At 34.2% G+C, this 18,478-nt stretch overlaps 2 protein-coding genes across 2 annotated transcripts; one reads left to right on the forward strand and one right to left on the reverse strand.

Annotated features, from left to right (window-relative positions):
* Positions 1 to 663: 663 nt before the first annotated feature.
* LOC107921270 (glycosyltransferase-like At2g41451) lies at positions 664 to 9,960 on the forward strand. Its single transcript, XM_041087547.1, has 11 exons — positions 664 to 1,247; positions 1,816 to 1,965; positions 2,064 to 2,116; positions 2,499 to 2,607; positions 2,714 to 2,848; positions 2,966 to 3,010; positions 7,455 to 7,642; positions 8,253 to 8,394; positions 8,821 to 8,867; positions 9,019 to 9,106; positions 9,254 to 9,960. The coding sequence occupies exons 1-11, from the start codon at positions 873 to 875 to the stop codon at positions 9,506 to 9,508; spliced, it is 1,587 nt and encodes a 528-aa protein (XP_040943481.1). The 5' UTR covers positions 664 to 872; the 3' UTR covers positions 9,509 to 9,960.
* Positions 9,961 to 10,868: 908 nt separating this feature from the next.
* On the reverse strand, positions 10,869 to 16,866 carry LOC121213986 (S-formylglutathione hydrolase). Its single transcript, XM_041087548.1, has 7 exons — positions 16,593 to 16,866; positions 15,334 to 15,451; positions 13,570 to 13,617; positions 12,341 to 12,537; positions 12,018 to 12,116; positions 11,853 to 11,918; positions 10,869 to 11,212 (listed from the first exon to the last, which is right to left on the reverse strand). Exons 1-7 carry the CDS (start codon positions 16,737 to 16,739, stop codon positions 11,036 to 11,038), a joined length of 852 nt encoding a protein of 283 aa, XP_040943482.1. The 5' UTR covers positions 16,740 to 16,866; the 3' UTR covers positions 10,869 to 11,035.
* Positions 16,867 to 18,478: the final 1,612 nt, after the last annotated feature.

Raw genomic sequence — 18,478 nt, forward strand, 5'->3', positions numbered from 1 at the left:
TTTATAAAATATACGTAGTAATAGCAAAATTTAACACTAAATAATTGAGTTGAATCTTAATGTAAGTAACTTGACGAAGAAGATGACAAAACAAACATGAATGCAAAGATGTGTAACTAAGGTTTGTAAAAAATGAAAGTGTATATAAATTAGTTTTTTTGATAAAATAAAAAAACAAGTTAGTATTTAAGGTGAATTGCCTGATTGAAGTAGTATTTAGACCTGCTTAATTTGGTAAATATAAATATGTTTTTTTAATATTAAATCTTTTCGCACATAATTTAGTAATTATAGTAATTGATTATGACATAAATTTGTGGTCGGAGTTCAATCCCTATTCATAAAAATAAAACATATTTCATGATAATCTATTTATCTCTTTGAAAAGTACTAATTTAACTATAAACCCCCTGACTACCTAAAAAAATCATCTACTCAGCTAAGTTATTTTTTTTAACAGTTTCATTATAAGTTTTGATAATATCTGTTATTATTGACATAATGCTTAGAACTATCTATAGTCCATTTCTAATCTATAAATAAGAGGATAAATATGAAATAAAGAAAAGAGTATCTAATAATAATAATTTCTTGTGAAGAAGAGAATGAGATGGATATAAGATTTTTCATAATTTAGGTATATAAGTTAAAAAGGAAAAGTAATTGCATGGTTATGAAAAACGTAGAACCAAATGGGAAAGGAGCGGAAAGAGGGAAGAGAGTGACGGTAATCACAACGCCAACGTACGGACAAAAACGCCTGCTCTTCCCTTCCCTTTGCTTTCTCATTTTTTTAGTTTCTCTTTTGAATATCTGTTTATCAACTTTCTCTTCAGTTTCAAATTCAATTCTTCATATGCATATGCATATGCATGTATATATATACACACGTCTTCCATCTCATTCTCATTCTCATTCTCATGGCTGCTCTCTCCTATTCTTCTTCAAAGCCCATCTCTTCATCTTATCAAGCCCTTAATTATCGTCTTCTCTTGCTCTTGACTCTCCTTCCATTAACCGTTGCCTTCTTTGCTTTTATTCTCCAATGGCAAGGTGGTCTCATTGACCCCCTTCTTTCGTCTCCTGATCCTTTCCAGTTTCCCGGCATGGACTATCCTGGATCAAACTCTCGCCCCCATCGGCGCTCCGTTTCCGATTGCGTCGATGTTTTGGGTCAGAGCCGGTCCCCGGCTTTCCCTTATTTTAAGGATTGGAATTTTGAATTCGGCTCCAATCTCAGGCCTAAGGTTTTCGTGCCTTGATACGCTTTTTGGGTCTCCCTTTGCTATGTAGTTTATGGAAATTCATATTCTTAATTCTATGATGTTAATTTGTTACAATTTATTATTCAAAAAAAAAAAAAACTGACCCAGATTCGGCTTTTCTCCCCCCAAGAAATTTGAATAAGTGGTTTTTGATTAGCTTAATGCATCTGAATTATAGTAAATTTTAGGTCCTAAACCTTAAATGACTTCATATTCGTCTTCATTGTTCATAAGAGCTTGAAAATTCAGATCATAGAGAAAAAAATAATTAGATGGTAATGCAAAGAAATTCAAATAAGAGGGGAAAATCAATTCCAGGAAAACATCTTTAAACCCAAAAACCCAATATACAAAATATAAAAATGTGATGCTAAACATATGTTTTTGTTTTCAAAATACTGGGAAATGTTTCAATTTAAAAACACCTAAATTGTTTCTTTTTTAAATCTCTAAACCGTTAATCTGGTCCATGTACTTGTTTTTAACTTCTTAATAGATTTATGGGTGCTATTTCTTACCATATTTTTGGTGGTTTTTTGGTGCATGCCAGATATGTATTGTTTCAAGTACTGCTGCCGGCTTAGAACAGATATTACCATGGATATTTTATCACAAGGTTATTGGAGTTTCAACCTTTTTCCTTTTTGTTGAAGGGAAGGCTGCCTCTCCCGTTGTGTCCAAAGTCCTAGAATCGATTCCAGTTGAGTATAAATCCTCTGTTACTCCTTTTTATTAGTATCTACTATTGTTTATTTCACTTTGGTTCTGTTCCTATGTGCAAAATCCAATCCTTAACAGGGGGTGGAAGTGATATACCGAACAAAAGAATTAGAGGAACAACAAGCTAAAAGGTTGGTACATGATTTGGTTTAATAGCTTATTGTTTGTTGTGGTATTGTTCTAAAAGGCATTATTTTCACTTCCTTTTTCATATGCGAAATTTAAATGATTCTTGAACCCAATGCTAGGTAGTAATTCAAAGTATACATGGTGCTTGACCAAAATAGAAATACCATTATGGTGACCCTTCTAAATCGAAATAAATAACACATTTTGAGTTGAGAGACATGTTCTCTTAAATAAATAGTGCTACGTCTACCATTTTCGGGATATGACCTTTCCCTGCTTTCTTTTTCTGTTTTAGTACTTCATTTCAATGTCCAAAAAGGGCAGCCGTTCTATGTCATAAGAATCTGACTTGCCCTTTTTTTTCTTCTTTCTTTTTGCTTGTAGTCGGATCTGGAATGAGACTTGGCTGGCAAAATTCTTCTACAAACCATGTAATCATGAGTTGTTTGTGAAGCAAACTCTTAACATGGAAATGGCTATTGTAATGTCAAGGGTATGCTGTTGCATTTTCATCTCTGGCATAATGTGTATGTTCGGTAGCATAAATTCATGTTCAGTATAACTCTTAGCCATACTATTTTTTCTTCATTCATTTATAGGATGCTGGCATGGATTGGATTATTCATCTTGACACTGATGAGCTTATACATCCCTCCAGTGCTCGTCAGTACTCTGTCAGACAATTACTGGCAGACTTGCCTGAAGATGTTGATATGGTTGTCTTCCCAAATTATGTGAGTGGACTTGCTATATTTTAGGTATAGAGGTTAAGGATGTTTAGTTGGTCAAGTTGTACGTTTGTTCTTTTATTGTTGACACGGTAGGTGTTGATATCATGTGAATTTTCTCAGGAAAGCTGTGTAGAGCGGGATGATATAATTGAACCTTTTACTGAGGTGTGATCTCCTCCATCTATTTCTCTTCTCATGTTTTGGCTTTGGCTAGGTTTATAACTGTTAAAATCAAGCTAATTTTTTCACAAGAAATTACATTGATATATATACACACAGTGAGCCTAACTTAGGAAACTCTAGTCTAGGAAACAGACTAATTCTAGGAATGTTGACCCTAAAAAACAGCTTTAAAGTTAGGGATAACAATCATTGAAATATTTACAAAATCCTAGCTGATACACACAATATTCATTATTTAGGAAACTGTAATCTGACACTCTCCCTCAAGCTGGGAAGTGGATATCATCTATTCTCAGCTTGCTTACTAATTTCTGAAAGAACTTCCCAAACAATCCTTTGGTAAGTATATCTGCCAGTTGACAATCAGTGGACACAAATGGAGTGCAAATTAAGCCACTGCCAAGCTTTTCTTTTATAAAATGTCTGTCAACCTCAACGTGCTTCGTACGATCATGTTCAACTGGATTATGTGCAATATTGATAGCAGACATATTATCACAATACAACTTCATTGGACCTTCCCACTTGATCTTCAAATCTTCCAAAATAATTTTCAGCCATAATAACTCACAAATCCCAAGTGTCATTGCCCTAAATTCAGCTTCTGCACTAGATCTAGCCACAACATTTTGTTTTTTACTCCTCCAAGTCACAAGGTTGCCTCCTAGGAAAGTACAATAGCCCGAGGTTGATCTTCTATCAACAATAGACCCTGCATAATCCGCATCAGTATAGGCTTCAAGGGTTAATTTCTCCCCTTTCCTAAATAAAATTCCTCTGCCTGGCGTACCCTTTAAGTATTGTAGAATCTGATACACAGCTCTAAGATGTGATTCTTTGGGGTTGTGTATGAATTGACTTACAACACCAACTGCATAGGCAATATCCGGTCTAGTATGTGACAAGTAGATGAGCTTCTTCATAAGTTTTTTATATGAACCTTTATCAACTGCTGTATCTTCTAGTGCATCTCCAAGTCTGTGATTAACCTCTATGGGCATCTCTGCTGGTTTGCATCCCAACTTCCCGTCTCTGTCAACAAATCAATTATGTATTTTTGCTAAGATATGAAGATTCCTTCCCGAGAGTGTGCCACTTCAATATCGAGAAAATATTTTAACTTACTGAGCTCTTTGACTTAAAATTCTTTTACTAGGCATTTCTTTAAATTCTCCATTCCTTCTAGATCATCACCAGTCACTATATTGCCATCTACATAAACTAATAAAGCAGTCACTCCTCCTGAAGATGAATGCTTTACAAACAGAGTGTGATCTCCTTGGCTCTGTTTATACCCCAACTTATGCATCACTTTGGTAAACCTTCCAAACCAAGCTCCCGGGGACTATTTTAATCTGTACAAAGCCTTTTTTAGTCTGCAAACTACCTGTCCTGTATTTAGACCGAATCCTGGTGGAACATCCATATAGACTTCCTCCTCAAGATCACCATGTAAAAAGGCATTTTTGATGTTAAATTACTGTAATTTCCAGCCTCGATTGGCAACTAGTGATAACAACACTCTCACAGTGTTCAACTTTGCAACAGGGGCAAATGTCTCAAGGTAGTCTATTCCATAAATTTGAGTGTACCCTTTAGCAACAATCTTGTTTTGTACATCTCCAAAGAACCATCTGACTTATATTTCACTGTGAACACCCAGCGACATCCCACTGGTTTCTTTCCTCTCGGTAATTTCACCAAGTCCCATGTCTTATTTTTTTCAAGGGCTTCCATTTCAACCTTCATGGCATTTTTCCAATTTTCATCATTTAATGCCTTGAATGCAGTTTTGGGAATGGAGATGAATTTAGGCTAGTAAGAAAGGCTTTGTTATTATGGGAAAAATTTTTGTAAGACATGAATACTTACAATGGATGTTTTGTGTAGGCTCTAGTCCCTTTTCTAATAGCAATGGGAAAATCATAGTCTCTCTGATCTGAATTTTCAGTAGTTTCAGTATTAGTATTCAAAGTAGGTTCAGCAATTACCTCGGGTTGTATAGTAGCAGGTTGTATAGGAGAGAAAGAAGATTGAACTTGCACAGTGCATTCTTCCTTGAGTAAACCAGTAAAGGATGAGTAGTATCCTGAATCCCTTCTTGTGATTTGGGTATATTAGGCTCTGTTTCGGGTTACATAGTTTCAGGCTGATACATGATTTCGAGTTGGGCAGGCTGGTTGGTAGGCAAGGACTGAGTGTGAGTGTTTGGCTGGGTAGGAGTTGGAAAATCAAGGAGAAAAAATTCTTTATCCTTATCTTCTGTGAATGAGATCTCCCTCTGAAGATAAGGACGAGTAAAGTAATTCTCTTGTTCTGCAAAAGTAACATCAGCTAATACATAATATTTTTTTGTGGCTGGATGATAGCATTTGTACCCCTTTTGAGTGGAAGAATAACCGAGAAAGACACATTTGGTAGCTCGTAGATCAAGTTTTCCCCTGTTTTGAGAATGTACATATATAAAGGCGACACAGCCAAATATTTTGGGAGTAAGGTTATTTAAAGTATTGAAATTAGAGAATAATTTTGCTAGAACTTGCACAAGACTTTGAGATTCAAGAACTTTTGTAGGCAATCTATTTATCCTATGAGTAGCAGTTAAAACAGTCTCTCCCAGTATTGTTTAGGGACATTTTTTTGGAACAAAAGGGATCTTGCAATAGCTAAAATGTGACCATTCTTTCTTTCGGCAACACCATTTTGTTAGGGTGTGCTGACACAAGATGACTCATTTATAATTGCCTATTTCTTGGAAATATGGTGAGAGAAATTGATTGAAATAGTCCTTACATTTTTTGATCTAAACCTTTTTATTTTAGCACCAAATTATGTTTTTATCGTGTTGTAAAAGGTTGGAAAGACAGACCTTACATCAGATTTCTGTTTTAAAAGGAATATCCAAGACACACGGGTACAATCATCAATAAAGGATACAAACCGTTGAACCCCAGAAATGTTTGAAATAGTTGATGGTCCTCAAACATCACTATGAATAAGAGTAAAAGGAGCGGATGTCCTTTTATTGCTTACCGGAAAAGAGGTACGTTTATGTTTTGCAAGTTCACAGACATCACAATGGAATTTTTCAACAGTTAACCCTTTGAACAATAAAGGAAACATAACTTTAAGGACTCTAAATGATGGATGACCAAGGCGGAGGTAATGGAGCCAAATTTGGTCTTTATTGGTTTTAACAAATTCTGGGATGAATGATAATGGTGAGGAATTCAGAGCACTAACTTGTCCACTGGATTATTCAAGATAGTATAGGCCATTTACTTTTTTAGCATGTCCAATCATCTTCCTCGTATTCTGTTCCTAAAAAATACATCGATTGGGATAGAAAACCACACTACAATTAGAGTCTTTAGTAACTTTTTGGATGGATAGAATATTGGTAAACAAGTTTGGAACATGGAGGACATTTTTAAGAGTAAGAGTTTTGTTTATAACAATATCACCTTAACCAGCCACTGTGATCACAAAACCATCGGCTACTGTTATCTTTCTATTACTAGAGCAAGGTGTATATGAAACAAATTTTTGTGAGGAATGGGTCATGTGGTCTGTAGCTCCTAAGTCAATGACCCAAGAACTTTTGGTGGGTATATCCGAAACTTTAGAATCTTGAAAAGAGAACATACCTGAAAAAGCCAAACTACAAGTACCTGTTGAAGAAGATTTTTCCAATGATCCCAATAGATTCTTCAACTTCTCAATTTCTTCTTTATTGAACTCAACAAGTGATTCTTGAGAATTCCCTTCTCCAGCCAGGTGTCTTGCTGTATATGCTTGCCCTTGTCCCTTTGGTTGTCCACTTTTTTCTGAAAATTTTTTGTTTGTTGTCTGTGGCTTCCCATTTAACCTGTAGGCTGCTTGGATGTTCTACAACTCACTTGTTGGGTTTGAGTTGTTCACAGAGACTTCTGAGGTATCCCTAGTATTGCTGGTTTCGACAGTTTCAGGCATGTTTCTTTTGAACAAATTCTACAGGCTTGAGGATTGATCGGGAGTAAGAAGAAGTTGCCAAACAAAGAAAAAAATCCCAGAAATTGAGCTAAAAAAGGCCCTGATACCATGTTAAAATCAGGTTAATTTTTTCACAAGAAATTACACTAATATATATACACATAATGAGCCGAACTTAGGAAACTCTAATCTAGGAAATAGACTAATTCTAGGAATGTTGACCCCTAAAAAAATAGCCTTAAAGTTAGGGATAACAATCATTGAAATATTTACAGAATCCTAGCTGATACACAAATATTCCTTATTTAGGAAACTGTAATCTGACAATAACTACATGACTTTTATTAGGTTGATGGAATATTATTAGCAAATGTGCCTATCAATAGGATTTGCTGGAGTTATGATCATATATGTGCATTTATTGTATATGAATCTATATTCTATCTTTGCATAGGTCTCAATGTTCAAGAAGAACTTTGATCATCTTCCTATAGAAGCCTATCTTGGTAACTATAGACGGGCAATCCGTGGTAATCCAAACTACTTTTTAACCTATGGAAATGGGAAAGCAGCTGCTCGTATTCAAGATCATCTTCGTCCTCATGGTGCACATAGATGGCATAACTACATGAAGGCACCAAAGTATGTTATTTCTCCTATTCCATCCATTTTGTGTAAATAAATTGATATGGTTAAATGTATTATTATGTATATCTGGCATTGTGTACAGTGCAAATAGTTAAAGTCCCTTGTACTGATTCAAGGAATCTTTGATCAAGTACACAACAATTATGCCTAGACACACTTTTATGGCCAAAAGCTTAAGAAAGAGTGACATTTTGCTTTCTTTAGTTTTTTGTTTCTTTTATTAGCTTTCTTTTAATTGCCAAAAGAAGATAATATTATCTCTCTTTACAAGAATGAAACATTGGATAACAATCATAATATAATCCGTGTGCAATTTTGGGTTTGTAGATTGAAGTGAACAAACATTGAGCTTTTGTTGATGATGACTTTCTGTTAAGTAGTTAAACAATAAATAAGACTAGTTTTTTAACTTTCTATCCACAAACCTTAAATTTCAAGCTTATTATATACTTCTTTTTTCTTTTTATGTGCCTGTAATGGACCTTGCACCTTTGACAACATTGATACGTACTTTTGTATGATATGTTGTTCATTGCTTCAAGCACTTCTTTCCTTTCTTATTTATTGATATATAACTACCTTGATTTTGTGTAATATATCATAGGGAGATCAAATTGGATGAGGCTGCCGTTCTGCATTACACATACACCAAATTTTCTGACCTCACTTCAAGGCGTGATCGATGTGGCTGCAAGCCTACGAAGGAGGATGTTAAAAAATGTTTCATGTTAGAATTTGATAGAGCTGTGAGTTCCAATTGATGCCTAACTTGCTTTTCAGTTTCCCTTGCCCTTGCTTTTACTTGAAGGATTTCCTGTATTCCATTTAGGTTATACATTAAACCAATGTGAGTGTCATTTTTCCTGCCATTTTTAGATAATATTCCTTTCAAAAATAAATGGCTTTATGGTCTTAGGAAAATTAATTTACGGCTTGCCAGTCATTGGGTGCAAAGTCGTGGGTTACTTGCAATATTTTCAAGGCTATTTTAGAGGCAGATTACTAGTTTATGTCAGGCTTCTCCTTTTATTTACTGATATGGATGAATGTTGAGCTTGATTGCTTATCTCTAAGTTTAGATACTAATGTATTTACATGATATTGGGTCATTTTATATTCCTAATATTTGGGATTAATTTGCTTAGAGTTTGTTCACATTTTATTTCATACAGGCATTCATAATTGCTTCAACTGCAACGGAGGAGGAAATGCTTCGCTGGTAATGCTTATATTAACATTTGAAATATACTCTAAAATATATCCTATTTTAGACTGTAGAAGAATTGTTGATGATGTATACTCCTTACATTCCCTAGAGGATGAAGACTTTATATTTGTCTTCCTCAAATAGTATGGTTTTTCTGACTTAGGTACCGTCACCATGTGGTGTGGACTAATAAAGCATTGAACTTGAAACTTTTGAAGAGGGGCATTTTAACTCGGATTTATACTCCCATGGTGGGTAAAAGTAAAACTAGTACAGCTGTTTATCTGATGCCTTGTGTTTTATTCTTTCGTTGATTTCGCAGTGAAATATTTGTGGTCGAAATGCTGGATCCTCAAACCATTCACTTTTTTTTTTTCCCTTTTTTAATACATTCACAGGCCATAATTCAAGGACTTAGGGAATCTGGTGTTTTTGGCTCTGTATTACAGTCAGCACAGACACTCTCCAAGGACAAGTTCTTGTCCTCTGTTGAGAGTAGCAACTTTTCTAGCGTAGATAAACAGATTGGTGTCAAAGAATCTCAGGCAACTGCCAGAAGGATCTTGGATATCAACGACAACTTTTCTGGTGGTTCAGCAATCCCACCACTTTCTCCTCCAGTCCCGGACGATTTTCACATTGGAATATCATGAGGGATTAAATTCAGTGATTACTGCCTGCCTCATTGTTCCTGCAAGGAGTTATTGAGATTTGAGTTGAAATTGGATACATGAGACAACTTGAAGTAAATGAGACAGCAGTTACTGGAAGCACCAACCTACTTGGCTTTGTTGGGCTATTCCCGAAGGCGATCATTACCGAAGTTGTGCTGTACATTCAGGTTAAATCACAGTAGATTATATAGTGAAAAGGCGTAGAGTGGCATTTTGTTTTGATATGCATACACTTTCCCGAATGATGCCTAGGCTAGCCGCTCATTTTTAACCATACTACTTAGTCTAAACACATTGCTGATTATGTTAACTTACAGAACAGCACATTGCTGTTCCATTCTTTAGCACGAACTTGAAAAGAATTGCATTCTGGATTACTTGATTCCTGTGAAAAAGTTATTAATATTGCAAGCTATTTGATTTTGTATGTACTACATATCCCTCACTTCAATGATCAATATTGCAAGCTTAATTCAAGTACTCGTCCAGGCTGAGGCATCAGACTAATTTTGCAAGCTTAATATTGCAGCCTTCAACTCTGTCCATTACATCGCTTATTTGAAAGAGTAGGATACTTAATATAGAGCGCACACTCTGCATTGACTATCTTAAGAATGGTGTTCTCTCATGAATTATCATGATGCAAGAGAACTCAAGATTACAATTCAGATCATCTTAGATCAGTGATGCTACATCCCACGTCCGGAGGCTTCTTCCCGTACATACAACTTGCTCAAACATTTTTACCACGTTAACCATTTTATTACGAGCACTTAATTCATATTGAACTTATTCGAGCTTTAACGACCTCAACTTCGCACTTAAAAGGCCCATACCTTAGGGGGCAATGGAATGGATATCTATTGTTAACAAAATTACTAATAATTAAATTATATTTTCAGTCCCTTAATTTTATTAAGAAAAAAATTAATAAGATGATCTTTCAAAAGTGTTATAAAAATTCGAAAACGTGTTTTCTAAATATTTTGATTAAGGTATCGATACTTCGAAAGTATCGGATAAGGCTCGACTCCCCTGCCAGGTTGACTTTCGGCCTTGGGTTTACTATTTTCTCGTCAGGTTGAATTTCGGTCCGGGGTTTACTATCATCTTTCACCAGGGGCTTACCCCCCTGTAAATGCTTCCTGAACTTTAAAGATCGACTTTTGTTTAATGGTAATGGAGGCATAGAGGATCTAGCTAGTCTTATGTTGTTGCTCAATGAAGGAGAACATTGAGGCGAGCTTTTTCTTACTAATACCATAAGACTATTAGTATAAATTTGAAACTTATCCCTAAAATAAAAAAGACTAGTAATAAATTCGGCATCACCAAGTACTTAACCAAACAGCACTCCTAACGATTTCACTTTATTACTATTGCAAGTTAAAACGAAAGTCACAACAGTGAATGGAAAGACCAGCATTTTAAAGGAAATAGTCCACATTTGTTCACAAGGTCTTAAGATTACTAGATTTTTGTTTTAGTGCAGAAAACCTCATGAACTTAAAGCTTAAGAGCTTGAGCATGGTGGCGGATGTGATCATCAATGAAGGTGGAAATGAAGAAGTATGAGTGATCATATCCAGGCTGCAACCGCAATAACAACGGCACATTCACACTCCTACATGCCTCCTCAAACTTGTGCGCCAGAAGTTGGTCTAAAAATTTGTCATCCTCCCCCTGCGTCCAGAAACATATAAACATAAAATAAAATTTTGATTCATCCAACGCAGCTTTTACGAAACAATGCGGATTGAAAAGTAGAAGAATTTAAAAGCAAACATATTTTCTAATATTAGCATTTCCTTCCCTCACTTGTCCTCGACTGAAAACGAACACCTAAAAGGATAGTTCATATGATACTTTTAGTAGTGCTACCCCTCCCTTCTTCGGATTTTGAATAATGGTTTCTGATCGTTGTCTAAATTTTTGTACTTTTCAAGCAGGCTTTCTTTCTTTTCTTGAACAAGTTTTCTTGGCAAATTAAAGAACTGTGTAAATCCTAATACCATCCCCATTGCCAACAGATTGTGATATATGGAGGTAACAAGCAATAAGAGCAGTAATACATTAAAATACTTCACTGTTATATCATTGGCAAAATAAATCTGAACGGTGTAAAGAATATATCATTCTCCAAATTTAGACTTTAGAGGATCAAGTACTATCATAACTTAGAAATTTATTAAACTTGAACAACTCATGAGATTGAAGAATAATAAGACATCTAAACTGCTTCAAAATAAAGGAGAAAACAAAGTTATAAGTAGACACTTGTTTTGTGTTGGGTGATACTTAAAAAGAGAGATTTTACTCTTACCTGATCAATCAAAATGGTAGCTGATACATTATGGAATTTTTTTATCAGGCAAGTGGCATCATATTCCTGCAATTTTTTTCCTTCTTTTTTAGATTTATTCTCCACCCCAAGATTAAAAAAAATAGGTAAAAATGAAGGGCATTCATTAGTCAAATGATACTTGACCTCCCAAGCAGCTTTGTCATTGCCAAGATAGTTTGTGAATGCCTTCTGACCCCAGGGGCAATTTATAGGATTGGCAATGGGTGCAAAGGCAGACGCTGACTGTAAAGAAAAAGAACAAAGAAGGATAGAAGCAAGTAACTTAGAGTAAGATGAATAAATATCTAGTTATCCTCTAGAGAAAAATTAGAAATTCTAAGAAAAAGCACAAAGAACGTATAAAAGCAAGGAACATAGAGTGAAGATGAATACATATCTACATCCTCTAGAGAATAAATTAGAAATTCTTAGTCAATAAAATAAATTAAGATCTCTACTGCAACTACCTTATACTTATCAAGGTTTTTCAGATAAATTGTGAGAGCACCATGTCCACCCATAGAATGACCAGAAATAGATGCTTTTGATGTATCAAGTTGAGGAAAATTTTCACTCAGAAGTTTTGGCAGTTCTTTCACAACATAATCGTACATACGCCAGTTCTTCCACTTCTGTTGTGTAGCATTAAGATAAAATCCAGCACCTAAAATTTTAAAAATCAAGGGAACATAATCAAGTTAAGGGAGGAGGAGATAGAAAGTTAGTCAAAATTATATGCTTCGTGCACATCTATATTCAACTATTCATGCCAACCAGTGTTGGAAAAATATCGAGCAATGCACCATGTAAATTTAAAAATAATGTTTCCCACATGGAAGCAATGCTGGGAGCAGGTAAGACAATAATAAGAATTGCTTTGGAAAGTTTTGCAAAGATGCATTTTTTCTGTGGTTAAATCCCCAATCGCCAGTAAATACTAGGGGGTGACTCAGAATTATATTACTTGATACCTAATCAATAAAGTATGTCTTAAATTATTGTTTCTGGGTCATGTCAAAAGAAAAATCAAAACTAGCTCTGAAATTAATAAGCATCTAAATCTTTTGCTCAGCAAGATTATTAATACTCATTTTGCACTCAAATCCAATTTGTTGACAGAAAATTCCGTAAAAGGGAAAAGGAGAAGATTGCTAAGATTTCTTATTAAAAAGGGATGAAAAGCCAAAAGGAAATAAAAATTTCTAGTCAACATAATTTCCAGTTTGGTAGCATATTCCCTTATCTAGTTTCACGGATTCTCTAGTGATTACAAATGTATGTGTGCATGTATATACAAACATACAACTACAAATGCCCTTTGAGCAAAATTGACCATCCTATTTCTTATCAGGAAACTTTCCCTGATAGAATAAATTAATGCTTCATTTGGATGGCAATGGAAAGGGATTCCCACCGCACAGAAGCTTGTTTTGTCACTGGACCCTTAGTGGTGCAGTGGAAATTCCACCCAAATGAAGCCTTCACCTTTGATATTTTCCAGGATTCCCTGCTAAAAGAAATATTGTGCATGCTTCAGTTTGTAACATAAAACTGAAATGGCACCATTTTCCCCAGGAAGAGTTCTCCAGAATTAAGATACAAGATATAGAACAGTTTGATATTGGGTACAAATGTTTAGGATTTACCATAAAAGATATCTGGAAATTCAAATTTAAACAATCCAAATGCTGCATACCTACACCAAAATCCCAGCTGTCAGCCTCTCCTTCCACATTCAGGCCTCCTGTAGATTAGAAGGGGGGGAAGAAAGGAAATCAGCTCTGTACATTTAGTAGATAAAATGACATTTTGAAAACGATAATTTATATTGAACTAAGAAAGGCATTTTGGAGAAATTTGCATCCAAATATATAAGTTAAAGTTAGTTTCTTGACAATGTGTTCATTCTTGCTTTCTGTTACTTGGATGATATAAAAAGGAAAAGACAGAGAGAGAAGAGAAATACTGGTCAAACCATAGAGTCTATAGTGTATATGCTCTAGAGCCAACTTCTACTTCTGGTAAGTCAAGAGAGACAAAGTAAGGCAGATGCTTTGAGTAGCCAGTCATTTATTCTAACTATGATGAGTTCTCAAGTTATACGATTTGAGGAGCTAAAGAATCAATATATGGCAGACCCGTATTTCAACCAGATTGTGAGGGAGTTACAAAGGTCAAAAGCTCTAAAGAAATTGCCTACAGGTTGCATGATGGGTATCTTTTCAAAGGCAACCAACTGTGCATTCTAGAAGGGTCATTTGGTGAACAAATTATACGAGAACTTCATGGGAATGGTCTTGGAGGGCATTTTGGCAGAGACGAAACAATGGCATCGGTGACAGTTCGTTATTCTTGGCCACATATGTACAACGATGCGTGAGATCTGTGAGTTGGTGTTTTGATTGTCAGCTTAGTAAAGAGAAGTTGCAAAACACTGACTTGCTCTAGAACAGCGGATGCATCGCACATTGTTGATTTGTTTTTAAGGAAATAGTGCAGCTCCATGGTTTTACTACATCAAATGTTTCAAACAACGATGTCAAGTTTTTGGGGCATTTTTGAAGACCCTTGCGGCACAAATTAGGGACTGAATTGAAGTATTCTAGCACATGCTATACACAAACTGATGAACAAATTGAAGCAGTTAACCAGAGTTTGGGAAACTTGCTGAGAAGCTCAGCCAGAAACCATGTGAAGAGCTGGGATTCAGTCAACAGAACTATAAAGAAGACTCCTTTTGAGGTTGCATATGGCCTTAACCCACGACATGTGCTTGATTTGGTGCCATTGCCACAAGAAGCAAGGGTAGATAATGATGTAGAAGCGTAATGCTTTAGACCTGTATACATTTGAGGGTTTTGACAAAGGAAACACAACTGCTATTACCAAACAAGTTAGTCAAATTCCAGCAAAGCAAAGTGAGGTTATCCAAGAAGTTTTCAATGAGAAAGAGGTGAGATCTAGCATAAATACTCTACTAGAGGATTAGTAGGACCAGTCTTTATCATTAAGTTTTTTTCTACATTGTTTTATTTGAGTCTATGTTTTGCATCTTTTTATTAAATATTTAATAGTCATGTGATTAGCATGTGGCTTTCAGTACAAGTTCTATCATAATACTCTACTAGAGGGTTAGTAGTATCAATCTTTATCATTAAGTTAAGAGAGTTTTAAACCCACAAGGATTCCGGAAAAACCAGAACCACATATGCTTCTATCCCATTTCAATTACGTTTGCCTTTTGTTTCAATTTCTTAGCTGTTAGAATTCCTACAGCATCAACAGAATAGACAAAAACCAAAAGGATAAGTAGGGTCAAGATAACTTGGTTGAACTGACTCAGATCCTCAATCAAAGGGAAGAAATGACAAGCAGAAGCACAATTAATCAATATTGAAGTATCTAGTCAGAATTCCAAAAATCCATGTCAAGAATAAGCTAAAGTGGGCTGACCACTTACTTGGAGATGTATCAGGAGCAATTAGAGCAACACCCTCAGCAGAAGCAGCACGTTGTGCTCCTGACTTGATTATGAAATTCTCATCAGTGCAAGTAAGCCCAGAGAGCCAGTAAAGTATCTGCTCAAAGATGAATGCAAGACAATACTGTTTGAGAATCTCATAGATTAGAAAATATCATAATACTACCCCAGAACCAAAATGTAGCCAAAACAAAAATAAAACCCGACATGTCACAAATGAAACAAATAAAGAGGACTCACAATAAAAAGCAGGGTGACAGACAAAATACCCTGAGGTTTGATTGAGAATACACTTTTTTTTTATGAAAATTGGAAATACATTTAGATCCCTATTATTTTTAGGGAAAAAGTTAAAGTTAGCCCTCGATTTTACAAAGTACAGCACTCCATGAATTTTTTGTTATATTAATGAGAACCTTGATGTTGTGGTTTTCCTTTATTTCTTTTTAACCTTCTTGGTTAACAGATGTAAACAATAGAATTACTTACTCTGATTAATTTGAATGAGTGTATTTTCTTTTTCCCATCTACTATTTAAAATGATCTTTTGAAAAAAAATATATAGAGTTTGACAGGATAAATGTACTTTGAATATAACATCATGAATGAGATTTACTTTTACTAACTGAACTTAGTATAATTTAAAAGATAATTGAGTTATAATTCAAGTTAATTAAAATAGTAATTAAAGATGATTGTAGAACTAATTAAAACTTTCAAACTTAATTGTATAAAATTTGAAATTTCTAATTGAAAAAGGGCTAGGACAAAGAAAAGAAGAAAATAAAAATAAAAAGGAATGAAGGGGAAAAAATTAACAAAAGGGAAATTAATAGGGTAACTTTTTCCTAGGGTTCTCATATTAGAATCTGAGAAGTCATAATCAGAACACAAATGCAGACTAAACGAAAAAGAGAAGAAAAACAATCTTCCCCACAAATCCAGCTCTTATTATAAATAAATAAATAACATAACTTGAGTGTAACTTAAGTTTAAGCCAACTAATTTAGTAGCCAACGAGATCATATATAACAAAAATGAAATTCGAATTCCAATTCCAATAATGGCAAACGTATTTCCGAAGCTATTGCCGAAAAAAGTAGAACCCAAATTTTCTACTAACTTCATCCCATCAGACCATAACCATTAAAAAAACATGAAGTAAACCTTTACAAAAAAAATCAAAATGAAAATAGTAATAAAAAGATAGAAAAAAGTGGGAAAGGGAAAGAACATACAGGGAACTTGTGGGAAGGAGAAGAAGAAGGAGGGAAGTAGATATGGAAAGTCATGGAACAGCCGAGGGTGGGACTGAAATGCTTGTATCTTTTGTTGTACCCTCCAAACATCTTTGAACTCCCAATCTCTGTGGGTTTGGTCTCCATCTTCTTCACTCACTCTGCTTTTCCTTCACTTACCAGAAAATGTTTCTGATTTTTCTTTCCCCTGATTGTGTCTCTAATTTATTACCGCTCACTGGTAAAGCTTAAAACAGAAGTCATTCTTTAGTTTTAGGCCCAATGCAAAGGTCTCGGTCCATAATTGCTTAATAAAATAACGAAATAAATATTCATCAGGCCTCCGTCTTGGATTTCGGCTCGGACTTGGGCTTTGAATTTAAAGCATGAGCCCAATACGTATTTTAAACAAATTTATTTTTTATCCAATTTCCTTTTTCATGTTTGATATTTTTATCTAAATCCTCATAAATTTTGTAGATAGGATAATTCGATTCTTGAACAGGCCTAATCACACCTTTGCTAGAATATATTGTCATCATTATTCGCATTGTTTTCAAATTTGGACCGATCAGTCGAATTGAGAATCAATTGGGATATTAATTTAAAATAAGAGGTTAGTTTAGATGAACCGATTTTCTCTTCTTCTTTTTTACTATTTTTAATTTTTATTTTAAATAATTTTTTCAATTGAATCAAACAAACAAATCGATTGAATCGGATCAAAAATCAGTAAATTAACTAGTATGGTGGTGCAAATACATGAGAATGGGTAAATTACTTGATTCTTGCACAGTTTTTTTACATTAGTAATGCATGCATGCATTGTGACTTCCAATTCGATATGAATTTCTTTTTAAAATATTAAATTATATAGCGAAAGAGTAATATGAGGGAAAGGGTATTTTCAATTTTATCTTAGTTGTTGTGGGCTATCTCAATCTCACAAATATTTTTTTCTTTTCACACCAGTGGCTATTAACAATATTTATGTTATAAAATAAGAAAATAAAAGACTATTTTTTCTTTTTTTTTTCAAAAAAAAAACTTTGAGATTGTTGAATCACATATAGATTTGTCCATGGCCCGAGCTACCTGTCCAGGTCTACCCAAATTTTGAGATGTTTTGGATACAAATATTATGCCCGAAAAATGAACTTGGGCAAAAAAAATTAGGCCCATTTAAAATATAAGTCGGGCTCAGACTTGAACATTCAATGCGCCGCTCGTTTTTAAGTTTATAATACTTTATATTATGTTATTTTTATATATTATATAATTTAGAACAAATTAAAAAAATAAATCTATACTAAATATATATACTACTCTAATGTAAACATTAAAATAAAGTTAAGATGATTATATAAAAATTTTCAATAAATAAAAAATGTATAAAATTATTAAATATTGAAATAATATAATATAAATAATTTTTTTAAATTTTAAAAATAATATGGATGGACCTAAAATGTACTTGGGTTAGTCTTCTACAAATATGATTGGGTTTGGGCAAAATTTTAAGCCCATATTTTAGGCTGGGCCAAACTTGGATAAGTATAAAATATGTTAATATCATATTTAAGCCTAGCCCAACTCAATCCATAAACACCTCTAATCACAAACAAAATAAATGTATAAAGCAACAAAGTCATCAATGGTGAAACCAGAGCTTTAGCTTTTTTACAATTTATAAAATTTTAAATTAATAATAGTAAAATTACACTTTAACTCTCTAAAAATTGATAAAAATTTGATTTAATCATTTAAAAATTATGAAGATATAAACTATTAAAATATTGAAATTATACTTTTACTATCGTAAAAATATATAATTTAATTCTTTAAAAAAATTTTGATGCATTCATAGATACATACATATTTATGTA

The sequence above is a fragment of the Gossypium hirsutum genome, chromosome D01 (genome assembly GCF_007990345.1).
Source record: "Gossypium hirsutum isolate 1008001.06 chromosome D01, Gossypium_hirsutum_v2.1, whole genome shotgun sequence".
Taxonomy (NCBI): Eukaryota; Viridiplantae; Streptophyta; class Magnoliopsida; order Malvales; family Malvaceae; genus Gossypium; species Gossypium hirsutum.

Coding starts and splice junctions, on each gene's coding strand:
- LOC121213986 (XM_041087548.1), bottom strand. CDS start 16,739: ATGGAGACCAAACCCACAGAGATTGGGAGTTCAAAGATGTTTGGAGGG. Junction 12,117..12,340: donor AAAACCTTGATAAGTATAAG/GTAGTTGCAGTA, acceptor TTTTCTTTACAG/TCAGCGTCTGCCTTTGCACC. Junction 11,919..12,017: donor ATGACAAAGCTGCTTGGGAG/GTCAAGTATCAT, acceptor AAAAAATTGCAG/GAATATGATGCCACTTGCCT.
- LOC107921270 (XM_041087547.1), top strand. CDS start 873: ATGTATATATATACACACGTCTTCCATCTCATTCTCATTCTCATTCTC. Junction 8,395..8,820: donor TGTTAGAATTTGATAGAGCT/GTGAGTTCCAAT, acceptor TATTTCATACAG/GCATTCATAATTGCTTCAAC. Junction 9,107..9,253: donor CTCGGATTTATACTCCCATG/GTGGGTAAAAGT, acceptor ATACATTCACAG/GCCATAATTCAAGGACTTAG.